This window comes from Acipenser ruthenus, chromosome 15, assembly GCF_902713425.1.
Source record: "Acipenser ruthenus chromosome 15, fAciRut3.2 maternal haplotype, whole genome shotgun sequence".
In the NCBI taxonomy this organism is placed as follows: domain Eukaryota; kingdom Metazoa; phylum Chordata; class Actinopteri; order Acipenseriformes; family Acipenseridae; genus Acipenser; species Acipenser ruthenus.
Genome location: NC_081203.1, coordinates 24,796,700 through 24,814,450, shown reverse-complemented (window position 1 = coordinate 24,814,450; position 17,751 = coordinate 24,796,700). Strand labels below are relative to the sequence as shown.

The 17,751-nt window shown below is 36.7% G+C and overlaps 2 protein-coding genes across 3 annotated transcripts in view; one reads left to right on the top strand and one right to left on the bottom strand.

Annotated features, from left to right (window-relative positions):
- Positions 1 to 282: 282 nt before the first annotated feature.
- Positions 283 to 9,084, top strand: LOC117422190 (chromogranin-A-like). The gene is made up of 8 exons (XM_034036901.3): positions 283 to 563; positions 1,113 to 1,162; positions 3,918 to 4,011; positions 4,895 to 4,963; positions 5,210 to 5,302; positions 6,173 to 6,541; positions 6,843 to 7,327; positions 8,589 to 9,084. The coding sequence occupies exons 1-8, from the start codon at positions 518 to 520 to the stop codon at positions 8,667 to 8,669; spliced, it is 1,287 nt and encodes a 428-aa protein (XP_033892792.1). The 5' UTR covers positions 283 to 517; the 3' UTR covers positions 8,670 to 9,084.
- A 1,319-nt stretch (positions 9,085 to 10,403) lies between these two features.
- LOC117422543 (inositol-tetrakisphosphate 1-kinase-like) overlaps positions 10,404 to 17,751 on the bottom strand; it is a 56,004-nt gene continuing 48,656 nt past the window's right edge. For both annotated transcript variants that reach the window (XM_058987570.1, XM_058987571.1), the window contains exons 10-11: positions 17,119 to 17,281; positions 10,404 to 14,511 (exon numbers count right to left, since the gene is read on the bottom strand). In XM_058987570.1, the coding sequence (XP_058843553.1) occupies positions 14,180 to 14,511; positions 17,119 to 17,281 (495 nt within the window). In that variant the 3' untranslated portion in view covers positions 10,404 to 14,179. The remainder of the gene's footprint in view (positions 14,512 to 17,118; positions 17,282 to 17,751) is intronic.

Genomic DNA, 17,751 nt, shown 5'->3' with positions numbered 1-17,751 from the left:
TTTTATAATAGCAATATGTAGTGGAAAAAACAGCTATATAATGAAAAGCGGGTGACAATTGTCATGGGAAAAAATCTAAGTACATTATGTACTCTTATAAAGGGGAAAACATGGAATTGCCCGCAACGTCATACAAAAGACTAGGGTTAACGTACGCCACCCTATCAGGTACCTGTATGTCCACCACGAGCCACCTTTAAACGCAAAATAGTTATTGACACTAATACCGTTTCATTTCATTGCAATGTTTGCTCCAGCCAATGCCTGATGTCACATCCTCCTCTCAGCTGCCATATAAAGCAGGTGTTGCTGCATTGAAGCTCAGCGAGACCTTCACAAGAGGCACAGGGAAACGTACTGCTGCATATCTGGTTAAAAGAAACCGCGATCTCCTTGCAATAACAGAAAATACAAAAACATCATATTATCTCACCAGATTTACTGAACATTTTTAAACATTATAAGCGACATAGAACCAGACTCGCACCAGACTTTGTAAAGCATATTCCGTTGCAAAATGTTAACAAGAGGCTGTTTGATCTTGACCTTCTTTGTCTACCACGGTAAGGCAATATAATTTGTTTTATCTGTTGTTAGCATGTGGGATTAAAGAATGTATGTGATTTAAACAGAAGAAAATGATTCACGATTTCAATCGCCGTGCATAGAGGAGTGCTTGCCAACCGTCCTTTCAGCACCAAGGACAGCAGAGCTCATCCTAATGCGAAAATATTGATGGGAGATAAAATCAATTACTGTATTTAATGTGTATACATAGGCAATGCACGGGTAACGTTAAGTTATACTGATTCTTATTAAGATAATACATAGTCTTCTGAACATGCCTTTAATGCAGTAATGCAAATCAAATCCTTCCACGAATCAAATTACTCGCAATACAATTCTCACTAAATCAGCATAGTCCTATTCAAGGTCATCACTGAAAAGCAATTCTAGTTATTTTTAAGGGGTTTCTACTTGAAGTGTTGATTGGAGTCCTTGACAAAGCAAAGCCTCTGAAGTCAATATACAGTGTACGTATAAATGTCCAGGAAATACGTGATAAGTTGATGAGTATAATTTGATGCATGCATATATTTTTTCACTTACAGCACTTTCGCTACCAGTATCCTCCGATCATATGAATAAAGAGAATGCCAAGGTAAGCTTTGTCATTTTTTAAATATTGCTATTGCATCCACATCTTAAAAATATTAAAGTTATAGTGTATTTTCGATTGAAAAATAACAACGTTAAAAAACACATTAATCGAGTGTAGTGGACTGATCAGATTAAAACATTTAGGGGCATAATTGTCATCTATATGGTTCACTAATCATTATCCAGTTTAACGAGGTTCTATGTTGTCGCCATGTTACTTTAACACAGAAAAAAAAAACAAAGAGACCGGCAAAATGTTTTTTTATAGGTACAATACAGTAGTGTTCTTTACATTCCGGTGATGTGCCAAGGGAAATAAACACGAAGAGAATAAGCATTGGTCGCTGTACAGGGTTGAATATAGAATCGAACGAAATTAAAATACTTTTAAAAAGGGTTTATTTTGAAGATATAAACTACAAATGTTAATCTATGTATTTATTGTTCTAAAATGACCATTTACGTTTATTTTACTCACTGCAGTATAGTGACTATTTGGCAATGTTTCTTATTTTACTCAGATCAAACTGAAACTAAAGAACATGTATCACGCCAAAACGTAATTTTAACACGTGTTCCACGGCTTTTTGGAAACGCTGAAAAGGTGAAACAGTACATGATACAAGAAATAGTAAACTAACTTTCTATCAAGTGCTGCTACACTTCCTTTTAAAACTGTGGTCTTCATTTAATTGTGATGTTGCTCTGGTTGTTACTTAAGGTCATCTGTTATTGGCGAAAGGAAGCAGATGTTAAATTCAATTCCGTCTTTGAGAAAATAGCATCTATCAGTAGGTGATTGTGCTTAATATCCCAGTGCATCAATATTGCTGCAGTAATCACATTTATTATGAGTGCTTGTGGCTCAGTTTCTGGCTTAATAGCATCTGTACAGTATCTCATTGGCTTTTTTTCAGATGGTCTACAAGATGGTGTGATTTATGCATTCACTTATTTTTAGGTGGTTACACGTTTTATTTTCTTATTTTCTAGGTGGTTACACATCTTATTTAGCACTTCTGCGGACATTGCAAATATCCATACCATGTGCGCTATAAGATAAGCCTCCACACTCTCTTGACTAAGAGGGTACTATTTTAAAGAGTAAGGAACTCAATGTTAGGAGGTGTGGTAAGGCAATGGAGGGAGATAATATTTATACGTTCCACTATGCCAATCCCAATGCGCATAAATTAGCAAAAGAAAGCCTTTTAACCTTTTGCCTGAAGAATAGCTTAAGAAAATTGAAACATACACAGCAAATCAGTTTTATAGCTTTCATTATCTTTTATATACCCCTGACCCACCATTCTGTTATACCACGGCTTCATTCACTGCTTCTTGAGCTCCCATTAATCTAATAGAGAAAGCATATGTGATACACTAGCTGTTACAAACTCGATTCAAATTGAATTGTAGGTTGACACACAATTCAATTTAGTATAGCCAAGTGTTTTTTGTTAAACCATTTGTATCAATTTCTTGGTTATGAAAGACCACACTTCTTGAAAGTAGCATTTTAAATGAACAGAACGTTCTTACATCAACAGCTGCAATAGAGGGTAGGCCCATGTTTTTTTGGACGTTAATTTCCTGGTTGCTGGAATCATGTAAGAATTGTAAAATCACATAAGTAATTAAGAGGAGACACAGCAATTGGAAGTTGTGTTCTTTCAGCCTTGAAAACAATGAGAAATTGTCCCTTTTGAGTCACAATGTAACAGTGTCCAAATGGGATAGACTGAGACTCCCAAACTCACTTACTGTTTGACCTGAGCTGGATTGGACATGGAAATATCAGGTTCTGAAAAGTCAAGATACTGATAACAGAGTCAAGATACTGAAAACATTTCAACTCCTACTTCTCAGTCTGTGTTTGGCAAGAGGAAATACACTGTAGAATTCATAGCCTGACAGCAGGTACCACCTCCTGTATATTGGTATGGGTTTTGATGAAGCAGAGTATCAAAAAGCTCCTTAAGTAATGAGTCTTCATATTTCTTAAAGGAATGCTAGCCAGGATTTTGAAATATATTTTCTCATTAGCTCTAACAACATTATCACTGGCTCCCCTTTTCTTTTGTTAATTTTTTTTCTTGATTTTCAATACATCTCAATAGAATTAAATGTTGCTGTTGTTTCTTGGTGTTTTTAGGACTGGTATTTAAATGAGACATCACCATCTCAATCAGAATTAGGCATGAGAAATGCAGCATTTTAAAAAGTACACTAATGCTTTTTTGGCAATGAACCGTAAAAGGCAAATTGGCACCATCTCCATTCTGCTTTGAATGAGATACCACTATTACTGCACACAGTCATTTGGGTCGGGTTTCCATTTTTTTGTTTCAAATTTGAAATGGTTCAGTGGTTTCAATATAGGTTTAATTAATATTGTAAATATAGGGTGTGTGATTATTTTCTATGTCCTGTTCCCTGTGATCCCCTGACCTTAATGGGACACACCAGCATCTTTTATACAGCATGTCTCCTGAAACCAGAGTTTATGCAGAAATTGAGAATGGCTCAAACAGTTATAGGAATCAATCATATTTCATATCCTGTCTCCAGCATGCAATAGATGTAGCTGTTAATTTAAATTTTAATTAAAAATATCCCACTGACCAAGCAGAAAAGAATCCCTGATGATGATGATGGTGGAAGTGACAGTTCCCTGTCTTGCACTTGTCTGCCAACCCCTGTTCTTCTCCCTGCTACTGCAGGCTCTCATATAGCCTTGTGTTCTTATCATGCAGGTGATGAAGTGCATTGTGGAGGTCATTGCAGACACACTGTCCAAGCCCAGCCCTTTACCAGTCAGTCAGGAGTGTCTGGATGCTCTCAGAGGAGGTAAAGTATATTTTAAGATGTGTGTTTATTTAACTGAGATACCTGATCCTACTGGAAACATGCAACCTATTGTATCATAAGTAATCCAATACAGCTTGGTTTGCACAGAATCTTTCATTTACCCTTGAGTTATGGGATTGTTTAGAGGGATTCATTTATCCATTTTATGGAGCTATTTTACTTTTATAGGACATCTGATATACAAACAAAATGTGTATACCAAACACACATTTAACACGGTCCTATATAAGGAATGAATCTTCTAGTTTCACAAGTAAAATAACCTAATGAAAGGTGGGAGACACCAATGTCACTGGAATCAGCCCTAGGAGTCTAACAAACACATGGAAACTGGCAATTGTTCCCTGGAACAGAACCATGATATTAGCACTAGCCTGGAAGAAAATCATTTCTAATTTCTTTAGTATTACTTTGTGATGTTGGCTACTCCACAACAAGTTAAGACTTAAGGCCTCCAGAGATGAAAAGCTGGTTTCAATTCCTTCAGTTGGGCTTGCTATCATGGAAGACATTTCTTGAATACATTAAGAGCAAACTGCCTTTTCTCTAATATACTCTTACACATTTATATAAAATGTATGTTCACCTATTTCTGGGTCAGCAGAAAAAAAATGCTTACTTTTGCCATAAATTTATAGAAACTTCATTCGTATTCCCTGATTAATTGTCAGTCTGCATTAGACCGGGACAGGTTCCACAATACAATCTAGGGCAATTAGCTCTGAAAGGGAAAAAAAGGAAAACAGCTGAATCAACTGAAATCCAAGATGTGCTTCACACAGCAGCCTGAGCCCAAATCATTAGAAAGATCCGAAGACCTTTTCTGAGGAATATTAAAAAAAAAAAATTCTGTTTGTTTCAGACGATAGAATAATTTCAATACTTCGCCACCAAAATCTTCTAAAAGAACTCCAGGAGCTTGCTGCTGAAGGTAAAGTAGACTTTTCTTACTATTTAAATATCTATATTGTAGCACTTTTTACTTAAACATATTTCATATTAAAGACACACAATAACATAGGACCATGAGCCAAAAACCATGCTGTAATGAGTGGCATGGCTACATAGTTGTATCAAATAGCCACTCTTTAGATGTGTATTTTGTTGTACCCAATTGCATGCTTGTTGTGCAGAAATCATCTTTCTCTCATTTGCTATGGGCTTGATATATTTACAGGTACTAGCGAAAGAGCCCAGAAACAGAAGAAAAGCAGCAACTTGGCGGATCACATTTCTGGCGTCCTTCACAATGACAAGGATGCTGAAGCAGGTAGGTGTCAGGGTGACCATGTGTATCGTATTACACTCTTCAGAACACTGAACACCGCCTCAGCAGCCTTGAGGCTTGTATTGTGTTTCAGATGTTTCTAAGTGGTTTTTAGCAGAATGAATAAACAACTGTGGCTACATTTTCTATTGCACCTACAATACAATTCCGTTTAACATCAAAAGAATGGCCCTGGCTTCCTCATGTTGTTCTTATCAAATTGAGAAGGATTATTGTGTTCCTGTCCATCTCTAGCACCGACAGCATGACTTTTAGTGCCGGAGTGACTTTCACTGCATGCTAACAATCCTATTTTAAAACTAGACTGTATGCCGTAATTTCTTTTTAATGATTTGCACTGTTGAATTTTATTGTATGTGTTTTATAATACTTGTTTGAATACAGTCCATGGTTGAGAAAATAACAATGTTACATTAGTCAGTACCAGGAACTCCATTTCAAACTTGTGATGAGCATGCATGAGGAAGCCATAATGCTTGATGCTGCCATCTAGTGAGAGCCCAGGGAAGTACATATTAGATCTTTTTGTACAGCACAAGTTTTAATTGAAGACTGTTACAATTAAGGCTTACATGAAAACCTGGAATTTTAGAGAGTCTTACATTATTCTTGCTGCAGGTGGGGGGCAATTTTTTTTTTTTTTTTAAGTACATATCTTGACAAAAATAAAATTAAAAAAAAAACGCAGAAAAAAAACATGGTCAGCAACAGCAGACATTATTTTGTAATATATTGCCCTTAAAATTGTATTCACTCTTCTCTGTATCAGAATTTACAACCAAGAGAGCACATTAATCAGAGTAGCCCTTTTGTTACCAAAGCTTACATTTCCTTTATTGATTTCCCTGGCAGATCAATCCATGCTGGCTGTGCTGGGGCTGCCCAAGTCATCAGCGGACGACTCGTGGGAAGAAGAGAAGAAAGACACACAGCTAGGCGAGGACCTCACTGAAGACAGTACCGAGTCTCTGCAGGACAATGCGATTGAGGAGAGCGAAGAGGAGCAGAAGAGAGAGGATACCCCTGACAACCACATCACAGACTTTCTGAGCAAGGAGGTCCCGGTTTCTGAGGAGAAGCACAGCACACACGAAGAGCCTGAGGACACCAGGGAAGCGCAATCCAAACTGGGAAAAGAGGAGCCAGAAAGGGCACACTCTTCCCAAGAGGAAGAAGAGAGAGAGAATGAGACCAAAGAGGAGCAAAGATTACATAAAGACAGTAAGGGATTCTCTATGGCATTGATAGACTTGATTATCGCTAAATTATCTTTATTGAATAGTCATATCATTGTTATTCACTGCATGTATTGATTTTGGATGATGAACCACAGGTAACACTGGTAAAATCCAACAGATGCATTACACCTCTAATATATATTGGTCCATGCCAAGTGCTGGATAATGAACATATTGCTTAAGTTTTCTTGGTTGACCTCATGATATCTCTGTGGATCTTTGTAACTCAGGGTGCAGATAAGATAAAAGGAACACTAATAAGCTTTGTTTGATTCTGTCTAAAGGTTCTGAGAGTGACTCTTCCAAGAACATTTCTGAAGAAGACAAAGACGAGAAGATCTCCAAGAAAGAAGATTCAGAAGAAGATGAGAAGAAATTCGCAGAGGACAAAGTGGAAAGTCGCAAAGCAGGGGAAGAGAGTCTCCATGGCAACGTGGCCGAACGAGAGGAGAAGAGCAGCAAGGCAGAGGTTGAAGGACAGTCCAAATGGTTGAACAAAATGGATGAGTTGGCTGAGCAACTGTCCTCAAAGAAACGCTCTAGGGAGGAAGAGAACTCCACTGAAAGCTTGCAGGACCCCCTTCCCAAAAGCCCACTCCTCGATGGAGCCCTGCAGAGACACCTCACAGCTGAGAAGCACCATTCAAAGGAGGCCAGTGTGGAAGAAGACAGCTCCAGATCCCTCGAGTCTGCAGAGCTCCAGATGATGCGCCATCCAGACGTGGAGGAGAAAAGGGAAGAAGAAGGCAGCGCTAACAGGAAACCTGAGGTGGGTATTTCTTACCAGTACTGACTTGATAAAAAAACTGCTGAAACTATCCTGTTTATTAACACTATTGCTGATTGCAGAGCCCTGTGTGTTGAAAACACCAGCAAAATCTATGAGGACCTTTCCTTTTCAATTATAAGAAGTGTGTATATCAATCAAACTAATCTGTAGTATACTAAAATGGTGCTTTATTAAAAGGGAACTAAAAATGCACCTACCATGGCTTTCAAAATAGTATATTGTTAAACATTTGACTTCCCTCTCAAAAAGGGGGAATGTACATTAAGAAGAATTAAGAAATGCTCTCTGTCTTTTAAAATAGTAAAAAAAAAGAAAAAAAAAAGCAATCTCCATAGTTACAATAATTCGAACACCAAATACTGTTAAGGGAAACCAAACGAAAACTCTTATCCTCGTTGACAAATGGTTTCTACAATACCCTCTACAGTAGTAGCATGAGATTACACCTCAGTAAGTGGCTTTTTGTGCTAATTTCTTTTTTTATGGGTATGACCTTTCTGGTTTCTACTGAAATGTCTTGTTACGCCCAAGGGCAAAGTCTTAATTAAAAGTACTCTCATCAGAGCCTACAACGGCCCCACTTGAATTCTGTTTACAGCCACAGGGAGACTCGTAAAGAGTTTTATTAGCCAGTAGTGGTTGCCTTTTCAGACACCCTGCTGGGTTAATAGCAGTAGTACTGGTCAGCGTCATTACAATCTACAATCACTAACAGTCCTGTACAACCCATGGCGTTTGGGATGGTTCTAGATATGTAGAGGTAAGGAGCCAGTATCAAACAATCTTTACTTTAGGAATTCTTATTTTGAATTCCCAATCCCTGTAAGTCAGGATTTAGCGTTCAGACTAGTCCACTTAGTGCAGAGTGTTGCAGGTTAATGACAACACTCTGTGTATCGGATATGCTGTGCTTTGCAGTTTGACATGATTCTTAGAGCTCTGTTGAGGACACATGGGCACTTTAAACTTCACCACAATGTGCTGACTAACAGAAAATGATACAAAGTGAAGCTAAACAAGAAAAATATAGTGAAGAAAACTCTTCACACCCATAACAAGTTGCTCTTTAAGACAAACAGCAAAATAGGGAATTGACTTGATATATTTCTGATATATGTGTATATATATATATATATATATATATATATATATATATATATATATATATATGTTTTATTCTGAATGGGACAGTACCTGAAACATAAACTTCAGTAGCAGATCCTTGTTTATATATTTTCAGGAGGAGATTGAAAGCCTGGCTGCGATTGAGACCGAGCTGGAGGATGTGGCCCAGAAACTTCATGAGATCCAGAGAGGGTAACCGCCAAGCACATCTCATCCAAAATAACTTTGAATTCCCATTTATCTGACACCCCATCTCTTCCCCCTTATTTGGGGCTTTGCTATTTGCCCCCTTATGAAATTGTTTGGCACTGTAGAATAATACAAATAATGATTATAATGATACTACTACTAATACTACTACTACTACTACTACTACTACTACTACTAATAATAATAATAATAATAATAAATCGGGTGATGTATTCTTGGTGTATTACTTTACAAAATACTTTCTAGAATATTGTACCTATAAACTTACTCTATACTTATGTTCTTAAAGACAGAAAAATGCAATAAATGTAATAATTTTTAAAAGGTGACTGATTTTACTGTAATATATACTGTATGGCATTTATCTAAGAAAAAAAAATAAAGTGGTTGGTGATATCTAATTGTCTTTTTGAGGGTTGTTCATGCATTTCTATTAAATAACTGTGTTGAAGAACCAAGATCAAGCTTGAAAGAAAGCTTGATGCTTCCCAGTACTGTATTTGCCTGCAGACAGTATCACCCAGTACTGTATTTGCCTGTAGCCAGTATCACTGTCCCTTCCTAGTGTTACTATTAGATCCAGCCTGGATATCCTTGTGTCCACAATTGTTTTTATCGTCAGGACTCGGCTGCTTAAATGACAAACACAAGCAACGGAATAACTGCATGACAAAGACAAGTCAATTAGGTAAACTTTTTTTATATAAAAATTAGAGATTACAAAAAAACATTTGCATCGTAACGTGGCTTTAAATAGGAGAATACAGTAAACAATAAATGACACGAGTATGAACAAGAAGGAATATCTAAATCATGCTGTAAAGCACAGGAAATACAACAGAGCCTTTAGGTGATCTTATCAGAGCCCAGCTGCAGCTCCCCTCTATCTCACCATTTCAATTGGGTGCCAGTCTTCCAAACACTGCCTGATAAAAAACAAAATGAAACCAATCTACCACTCTAGTTGGACCAACCCTACATGCATGCTAAGTCAGCCACTAAGAGGGGTTATTAATAAAAAGAATGTTTGGCATTGTGAAGGCTGAAAGAAATTCAAACTTGGAGTATGCAGAAATTGGAGAGCACACACACACACACACACACACACACACAGTGGATAACCTATGTAAACTACTCTACCTGAATGCAGGACCAGAGACAGCAATATATTACTGTACTGTTTTGTGGTCTCAAACTGACCCTCAATGGAGTGTAATCATCAAAAAAAAAAAAAAAAAAATCAATACAACCAGAACTGGACGAGGACTGGATGAGCACAGAGACTGAACCACTCCCTCTCCTGAGGCATGCTCATAGTGCTAGAGAAGAGCCTTCCACAGTCCCTGCTTGTGCTAGACATTCAGCAGATTCAGTCACCAGCACTGTTCATGAGCACCAAAATACATCACATTACAAAAATCCTGTGCTAAATGAAATGAGGAAAACATTGCTTAGGAGTGTCTGTCCTAAATATTCCAAAAGCCAGAATTGCTCATTAATAAATGACAGCTCAGATCACTGAGTCCCAACTTAGCCTACAACACAAGGCACCAAACAATTTGCAGCTTGAAAGACTCAGGACTGAATAGCAAGGGTCCTGCTTTTTATCCAATAATAATAATAATAATAATAATAATAATAATAATAATAATAATAATAAAAAACTATACTAAATAACAAAAAATACACAGATTAAAATGTACACAATAAAACAACTGCATCAATCTTCTTCTAGCCAGGGAGACGGCTAAAACATTTATTTGAGAACATAATCTTGAAACATAAAATACAAAAAGAAAAACACATCATCAGAACAAATCATAATGTGAGGACCGATGAGTGGCACAGAGCTTTTTGTTTTTAACAAAAGGGTTAATGTACTTACTTATTCTGATCCCATTCATTGTACCCAAATGACACTTAAATATATTGAGTTATCAAGTGCCAAAATGAGCCCCGAATGTAACAACGGAAACGGTGGCAATGGTATCACAAGGGCAGCTACAAGGGTATGCACCATTGGTAGAATGGTACCACATTAGTCATGATTTCATATTTAGAGCCTACTAATGGTATCACAATGGTATAAAATCAATTACATTACCATGGTACCATGTCAGCACCAGCGTGCCGTATTTCTTCCAAATTTATTGTGGTATCTGTCACAGTTTCATTGTAATAAGAGGCATTCCCCAGGAAATATCCTGACAAACCACAAGGCACAAGGGACCCGAGGACTGGGAGGATAATATGCGAGTGGAATGTCTCTGCATGGCTTATGTGTTATCAGATCCTATTATTTAATTTAAATAACCCTGTATAAATGTGTGGTTAGTTAAATATAAAATAAATAAAATACAATATATAAATATATTCCATTTATGTGCCCTTTTGATCCTGCAAGCTTAATTTTGCATACGTCATACCGTACAGCATAACACAGTCCGTTACGCGAGATAGTGTTCCCCGTACTCAACACCTGTTATTAGTCATACAGAACGAAAACTGTGCAAGAGAACAATAGGAAGTATTTTTGGGCCCAGAATGCATACATGAGAACTGTTCTTACACAGGTGGAAATGTACTGCCTGGTGTTTTATTTCTTACGTAGCCAGGCATAGACAAGCTATTTGTATTGTAACGCATTGATCTCTGTTTTACAGCATAACTGAGAGTGAATTACTGGATGGAATATATATATATATATATATATATATATATATATATATATATATATATATATATATATATATATATATATATATATGTACTGTATTTATTATTTATTTATAAAATCCACATTTTATTTGATTCACAATCTTTTAAAATACTAGTAGTATTTTCAAAAGGGAAGAGGAGGAAGAGGATGACACATGTGCACAATATCCTGAGATGGACCCAAAAATGAAAGATGTTATTTTTGTCAAACTTGTCTTAAATGTTGAATTTTTTTTTATTTATTTTTGCTAAATTGCAATAAAATAATGCTAGTACTCTCTACTTCTCTATATGTTAATTTAGCCTTTTGCATACTTTTACAAAAGATATTTTACTTACACCTTGTTTAAAATATTTGTAATGAATATTACATTACAAAGATTTGTGTTTGCTGTACATGTGCTAGGCAAATGCATCTGCTGAAATCCTGCAAGAAACAAGCAAGAACCCACCCGACCAATTAAAACAAATAGTAAAACCAGTTAACTGTCAAAACAAATAAGCCCGATTAAAAAAGGCGTCATTTAGATGGCTAGTTTTCCTATAACAAATTACGTTTTCAAAATACATTTGTATGGGAAGGGTTAAAAATAAAAGAAAAACACACACACAGTGAAACTGCAATCTGACCCCAATTAAAAAAAAAAAAAAAAAAAAAATTGCACTTTTGAAAATCATAATGAAAATCTACTTAATATACAATGGACATACATTAATACATCCATAATATACAGCAATGGAGACCAAGGGTGTTTGTAAAGACGTTCAGATAATGGCATGGCAACTCTGACATTGTTAACAGAACATTCCCAATCAAGAAATCTACAGAAATAATTAGAATGCCACTGATAACTTGAAATATGTACAATAATGTACTATAAATACCAGAGATGGAATTTTATATATATATATATATATGACAAAAAGGTGGAAGAGCATTGCACAGAAGGTTACAGGTTATGGGAGCAGCTTAGTTTGAATTGGGATAACAGCAAATAACAGGAAACATGATGCTCGATTTCTTTCACTTTTGTTCACATTTATTTTTCTATTGTTTGGTGGTGGTTTGTTCGTACTGTAAAAACTTAACATCTTTAATTGGTGGGTTCAACTGAACAGAGCGATGCACAATTTCAACATTTGCTGTAACTTGCATTGTTTTCTCCCATTCAAGAAGAGAGTAGATCTTCTGCCTACAAACCTTTATTGTATTGTATTTGTCGTCCCCCCCCCCCCCCCCCCCGACCATCAGCTTTAAATCCCAACAAGACAACATACATTGTTTGTTCTTCAGGCCTATCAACTCATTGTTTAAAATACTAGCATTTATATCACCCATATACACGTACCTATTCCAACTAAATAATTATTTAAAAAATATGTGAAATACTAAATTAGATCTAGAACAGAATGTTCCTCTCATTTCAATAATCAAATTATTTCAGTCAGCATACAGTACACACATGGAATAATCATTTCATTATCCTTGTTTTTTCTCTGTTGAGAGTAGCCGCACTTCGACCTGTATCAAGCCAATAACACACGCAGACACAAACTAATGTTCTGTTCCCATCAGGATTGCTGATAAGCCTTTATTCTGCACCCAAATCTAATTTTTTTTTTATAATAATCAACTTAATTTCTTCATATACAGTATATATTAATTGATTCAAACTAGCTATTGTCTTAATTTAATGCAAAGCAAAATAGAGTGAGTTTTTCTTTTAACGCAAAACAAACACACCTCATGGAATATTAAAAAAAATGCCCCTTATCTGAAATACAGGCCATTAAGACAATATTTAAATGCTGTTGGAATTATCAGTTCAAAAAAGGAATTATATTTTCCTCTCTTGTGGGTAAGAAACACTAGGAGTTCTGTTGTACAGTAAATCAAATTGCACAACAAAGCATTAATAGATTTTTTAAATAAGTGAACACTTTCATAATTCCTTGAAAATCTCCAAACTAACCCTGAAAACAACCTCAATTAAAAACTCCTAGCTTTTCTTGCCATTTTTTATGTTTGTATCTTTGCCTGAAGAACTAAAATGTATTTTGTCTGGTATAATGTACCAGATACACGATCTGACCGATATAAGGGCTAAAACAGTGACACGTTCTATGTTGTCATAGCAACATCAAGGTACCTAGTCAAAAGATTAATCTAAAAGAACAGGAAAAGGCAACTGCAAATCTATTATCAAAACGGCAAAGAATTTGATCTCAAATTCAAGGGTTTTGGTGAATTATGAGCGCTCTCCTTACTTTACTATTTTAGTTTTTTAAATGACTCTTACTCTGCTGCCTCCATTTCAAAGTCTCGGTTTCCCCTTTTGTTATGTTATTTTTACATGTGTCTTGGGTAGCAAATACCCAACATTTTCCACCATACAATGTCAATTTCTTTAAAAATTGTAAATATACTCTATACCTAAAAATAAAACAAAACAAAAAATACATGTACGCATCATTTTGTCATAGATGTGTACATACATAATGCACTCTATGTTTACTTTTCAAAAGGCAATGTCAATTTTCTGCCCACCCCACACCCCAGTACCATTACTCAACCTTTTCCACAAAAAAGTGCACTGGACTGACACGATAAATTAGTCGCTTATCCTTTGGGCAATGAAGTGAGTCACAATGATTTGTAAAACTGATGGGGAAGAGAGGTTGTCTTAACTGTATAAAAAAAAAAAAAAAAACTCCTAAAATCAGCATCAGGTGGTCTGTTTTTTTTCGTTTCTTTCTATATATCTCTTGGAAAACTGGTCATTGGGAAGAAGCTTTTGTAGCCAGCGTGGCCACACAGTGCTGCTGGAAATTGGGCGACATGGCCGAGTTGCAGCCTAGTCTCTGGTGCGAGGCCTTCTTGCCGCCACTGTCTCCCTCCAAAATCCAGGGATTGGCGTCTTTTCCCAGCATGCTGCAGCAGCCTGTGGGAGTGCCACTGCTTCGGTCTGCTGTGTTCACCACAACACTGGCCACCTGCTCTGCTGCGCTGCCGTTGTGTGGAGCGGCTGAAACCTCTGAAGTTTGCCCCTGAAGCACAGCAGTTATGTGGTTCAGTAGGTCGCTGAAGAATTCTGGTACACCTTCATAACCTAAACAAGAAAAGGGAGACATGTTATTGACCAACAAAGAGGGTGTCCCATAGGCCACGCAATATTATAGATTATGCCAGTTAAGCAAAGAGGAACAACTCATCATTTTGATAGTCAATTTATTGACAATTTATTGACCAATAAAGAGCCAACCAATATTAACGGCTATTCCTATGACACCAGACTTACTGTATGTGATGTTCTGTATATGACTAGCGCCATCAGTAGCATGAAAAACTAATTCACCATGATCCACATCCACCCACATTATGATACGCAATACTCATGCTAAAGAAACTTCTAATTAAGTTCAAATATAATTGAATAAACATTGTTTTACTGGTAATGTTATAAATCTACAGAGGAAAGGTATACCCTAGCGACATTAATAGTTTCGAGTTTAAAGGTTATCAAAAAGTTTATAGATGTTGGCTTTAATTATAAAAAAATAGTAACTATTCAGTGCAAGGTATTTTTTATCGCATCCATTTTTTTATTAAATCAGGGATGGAAATAAGACTCCTATTGCATAGCAGTTTCACCCATTCCATATTTTACTACAAACTTGATTAGCCACAGTGTATAGGCAAGAAGCTCAGTTGTGTCTTATGGAGGCTGTGTGGTCCAGTGGCTAAAGAAACGGGCTTGTAACCAGGAGGTCCCCGGTTCAAATCCCACCTCAGCCACTGACTCATTCTGTGACCCTGAGCAAGTCACTTAACCTCCTTGTGCTCCATCTTTCGGGTGAGACGTAGTTGTAAGTGACTCTGCAGCTGATGCGCAGTTCACACACCCTAGCCTTTGTAAGTCGCCTTGGATAAAGGCGTCTGCTAAATAAATAAACAAACAATGAAGCTCACAGTAAAACAAGGAATGGATCAAACTGCTATGCCGTCATTTACCGGTAATTAAAACTCTGCTGGAGTGCTTACTGCTATTAGTCACCTGTTTTAAAAAAGAGCTTTACATTTTGAAAATGCTCAACCCGTCATTAGCAATGGGGGTTATGTGTGTGCTTACCAACATTCAAAATATATATACATAAACATGTTTAATATTAGTTTAAATGCTTAGGAAATTTAACAGAATCCATAGGGTCGCTTGAATCAACACACACCATGCTAAATGTATAAACTTAAGTGCAGAAGCATAAGATGGTGTGTCTACTCTGTGTTTCAACCTCAGATCAATCCTCAATGTACTGTATTTACATTGTAGAAGTAAAACCAACAAACGTAAATTGGTTTTGCACCAAAATAATCAAGAGGGGAGGGTTACATGAACCTCAAAGTCAGCTGGTTATGCACAACTGAGCATGCCCACTAAAAGCCTCAGGGTGCTGAAGAACACCCTTTCATAGCCGAGCAATGCTGGTTTCTATAGAAACAGCAGATTCCCAGGGTGCTTTGTGTCGCTGCAAAGCGCTGAAGAAGACAATCCCATGGTAGCATGTAACAGCAACCAGGCATAAAGAAACAACCTTCAAGTGATGGGCAGATTTTTTTTCTCCTGTAATTACAATGAGGAAGAATGTGTATTATGAACTTAAACAGATGGAGTTCACAACTTGCTGATTTAGTAGAAATGTAGTCATAAAACTTTTTTTTTTTTTTTAAATGCCAGTAAAAAGACTAACCACACATTAAAAAAAAAAAAAAAAGAGTGCTTGTTCATGACATTATGGTTAATTGCGAGCAAGTGTGGAATATAATGAAATTCAATATAAAACTGTACTTAGCCAATTGCTTCATTTGAAACACGTTTATGAAGACGTTTTAAAGTCCAAATTTGTACTTAAACTATGGCATCTCAGTTTGAAAACAGAGCTCCCATTTATGTTTATAACAGTAAATTAAAAGTCGCCTTAAGGCCGCACTGTATTGTTGGAAAGCCCAATATGGAGTGCCTGTGTGGGAACCAATGTCTAAATTAAATAAACAAAGTAAACGCGGAGGTTCTGTCTGTTGTGCCCTCAGGACACAAATTCCATATTTGTCACAGAGGATCTCCCGGCAAACTACCTTAATTAAAAAAACAAACGCAAACTTGCCCCATATGTTCAAGGAATTCTGTTTTGGGGAGCACACTGCATATAAACAAAGCATAACAGCCACTCTGTAAAATGCCAGAGTAAAATCTTGTTGTTAAATGCATCCCTTGTGCTGTAATACACTTATTTAAAACAGATTTCAATCCAGTAAAATGCACTTCTGACAAACTCACTGTAAGGCTACTGTTTACTTTATTTAAATTCACAAGGGAGACACCTAGTGGTGTTAAGCTGTTAAGGCCTGCTAGTTAAGGACATAATGATTTTATATTAAATTAATAAAAGATAATAATCACAGTTAAAACAGGAGTGGTTTTAATATTAAAATGACTGAGTCGTACTCAATTGTGTAGACGAGGGAAACGAGGGAACATTTTGTTTTGTGTAAGTAACACATTTAAGAATGTCCCCCTCGTTTAATTAATAACTAACAACTTAAAACACGCTAAAGGGAATTAACAGGGGGAATGCGCGTACCTGCACAGCCCTACTGTATCCCGTACTCAGTACATCAATAATAGAGAAGGGTATGTCAAAGAGCAGGCTCAACAACTTACCTGGGAATGCATTAATGTCAATGACAGCGTGCTGGCCGGTTTGGTTGTTGATGATCACATCGATTCCAAACAGGGACACCCCGAGCGCCCGGCACAGAGACCTCGACATCTCCCTGATGACATCATCGTTGGGCAGCTGCGACACCCCTTCCACATTGTCCCTCTGTAACGATGGGAATCAAAGCAATGGGTTCTACCCACACACCCTGGAGTAAAGGTCCAGTCTGTTACCATAACCATAACATACCTTACAGCTGTTCTTAGTCTATAATATAGTATGTATACAGCATCCCATCTACCATGGCTTGCATTGTTTGTTGGAATTTGAACACTATGTTCTGACTTTAACTACATTTTGAATCTGTTACTTTTGCCTGTATTTTGCCAGGAGACTCCTTGATGATTGTGATGCATATTTCAAGGATGTTATCCTGACCCTGTTAAATAAATACACTTAAATACAACCCCTACGGTTGAATATACAAAACGAAACTTTCATGAAAAATCCAATGGCCTTCATGAACAGTACAGTATTAAAAAAAAAAAATTAAAAAAACATAAGAACATGTTTTAATTATCAAAAAAGTAATTTATTAAATATCTTTCCACCTGACTTAAAAAAATAGTCCCTTA

Bases quoted from the DNA above. Each gene is read 5' to 3' on its own strand.
- LOC117422190 (XM_034036901.3), top strand. From the start codon at position 518: ATGTTAACAAGAGGCTGTTTGATCTTGACCTTCTTTGTCTACCACG. The intron at 564-1,112 runs GTAAGGCAATAT...TTTCACTTACAG, and splicing joins GACCTTCTTTGTCTACCACG to CACTTTCGCTACCAGTATCC. The intron at 4,012-4,894 runs GTAAAGTATATT...TGTTTGTTTCAG, and splicing joins TCTGGATGCTCTCAGAGGAG to ACGATAGAATAATTTCAATA.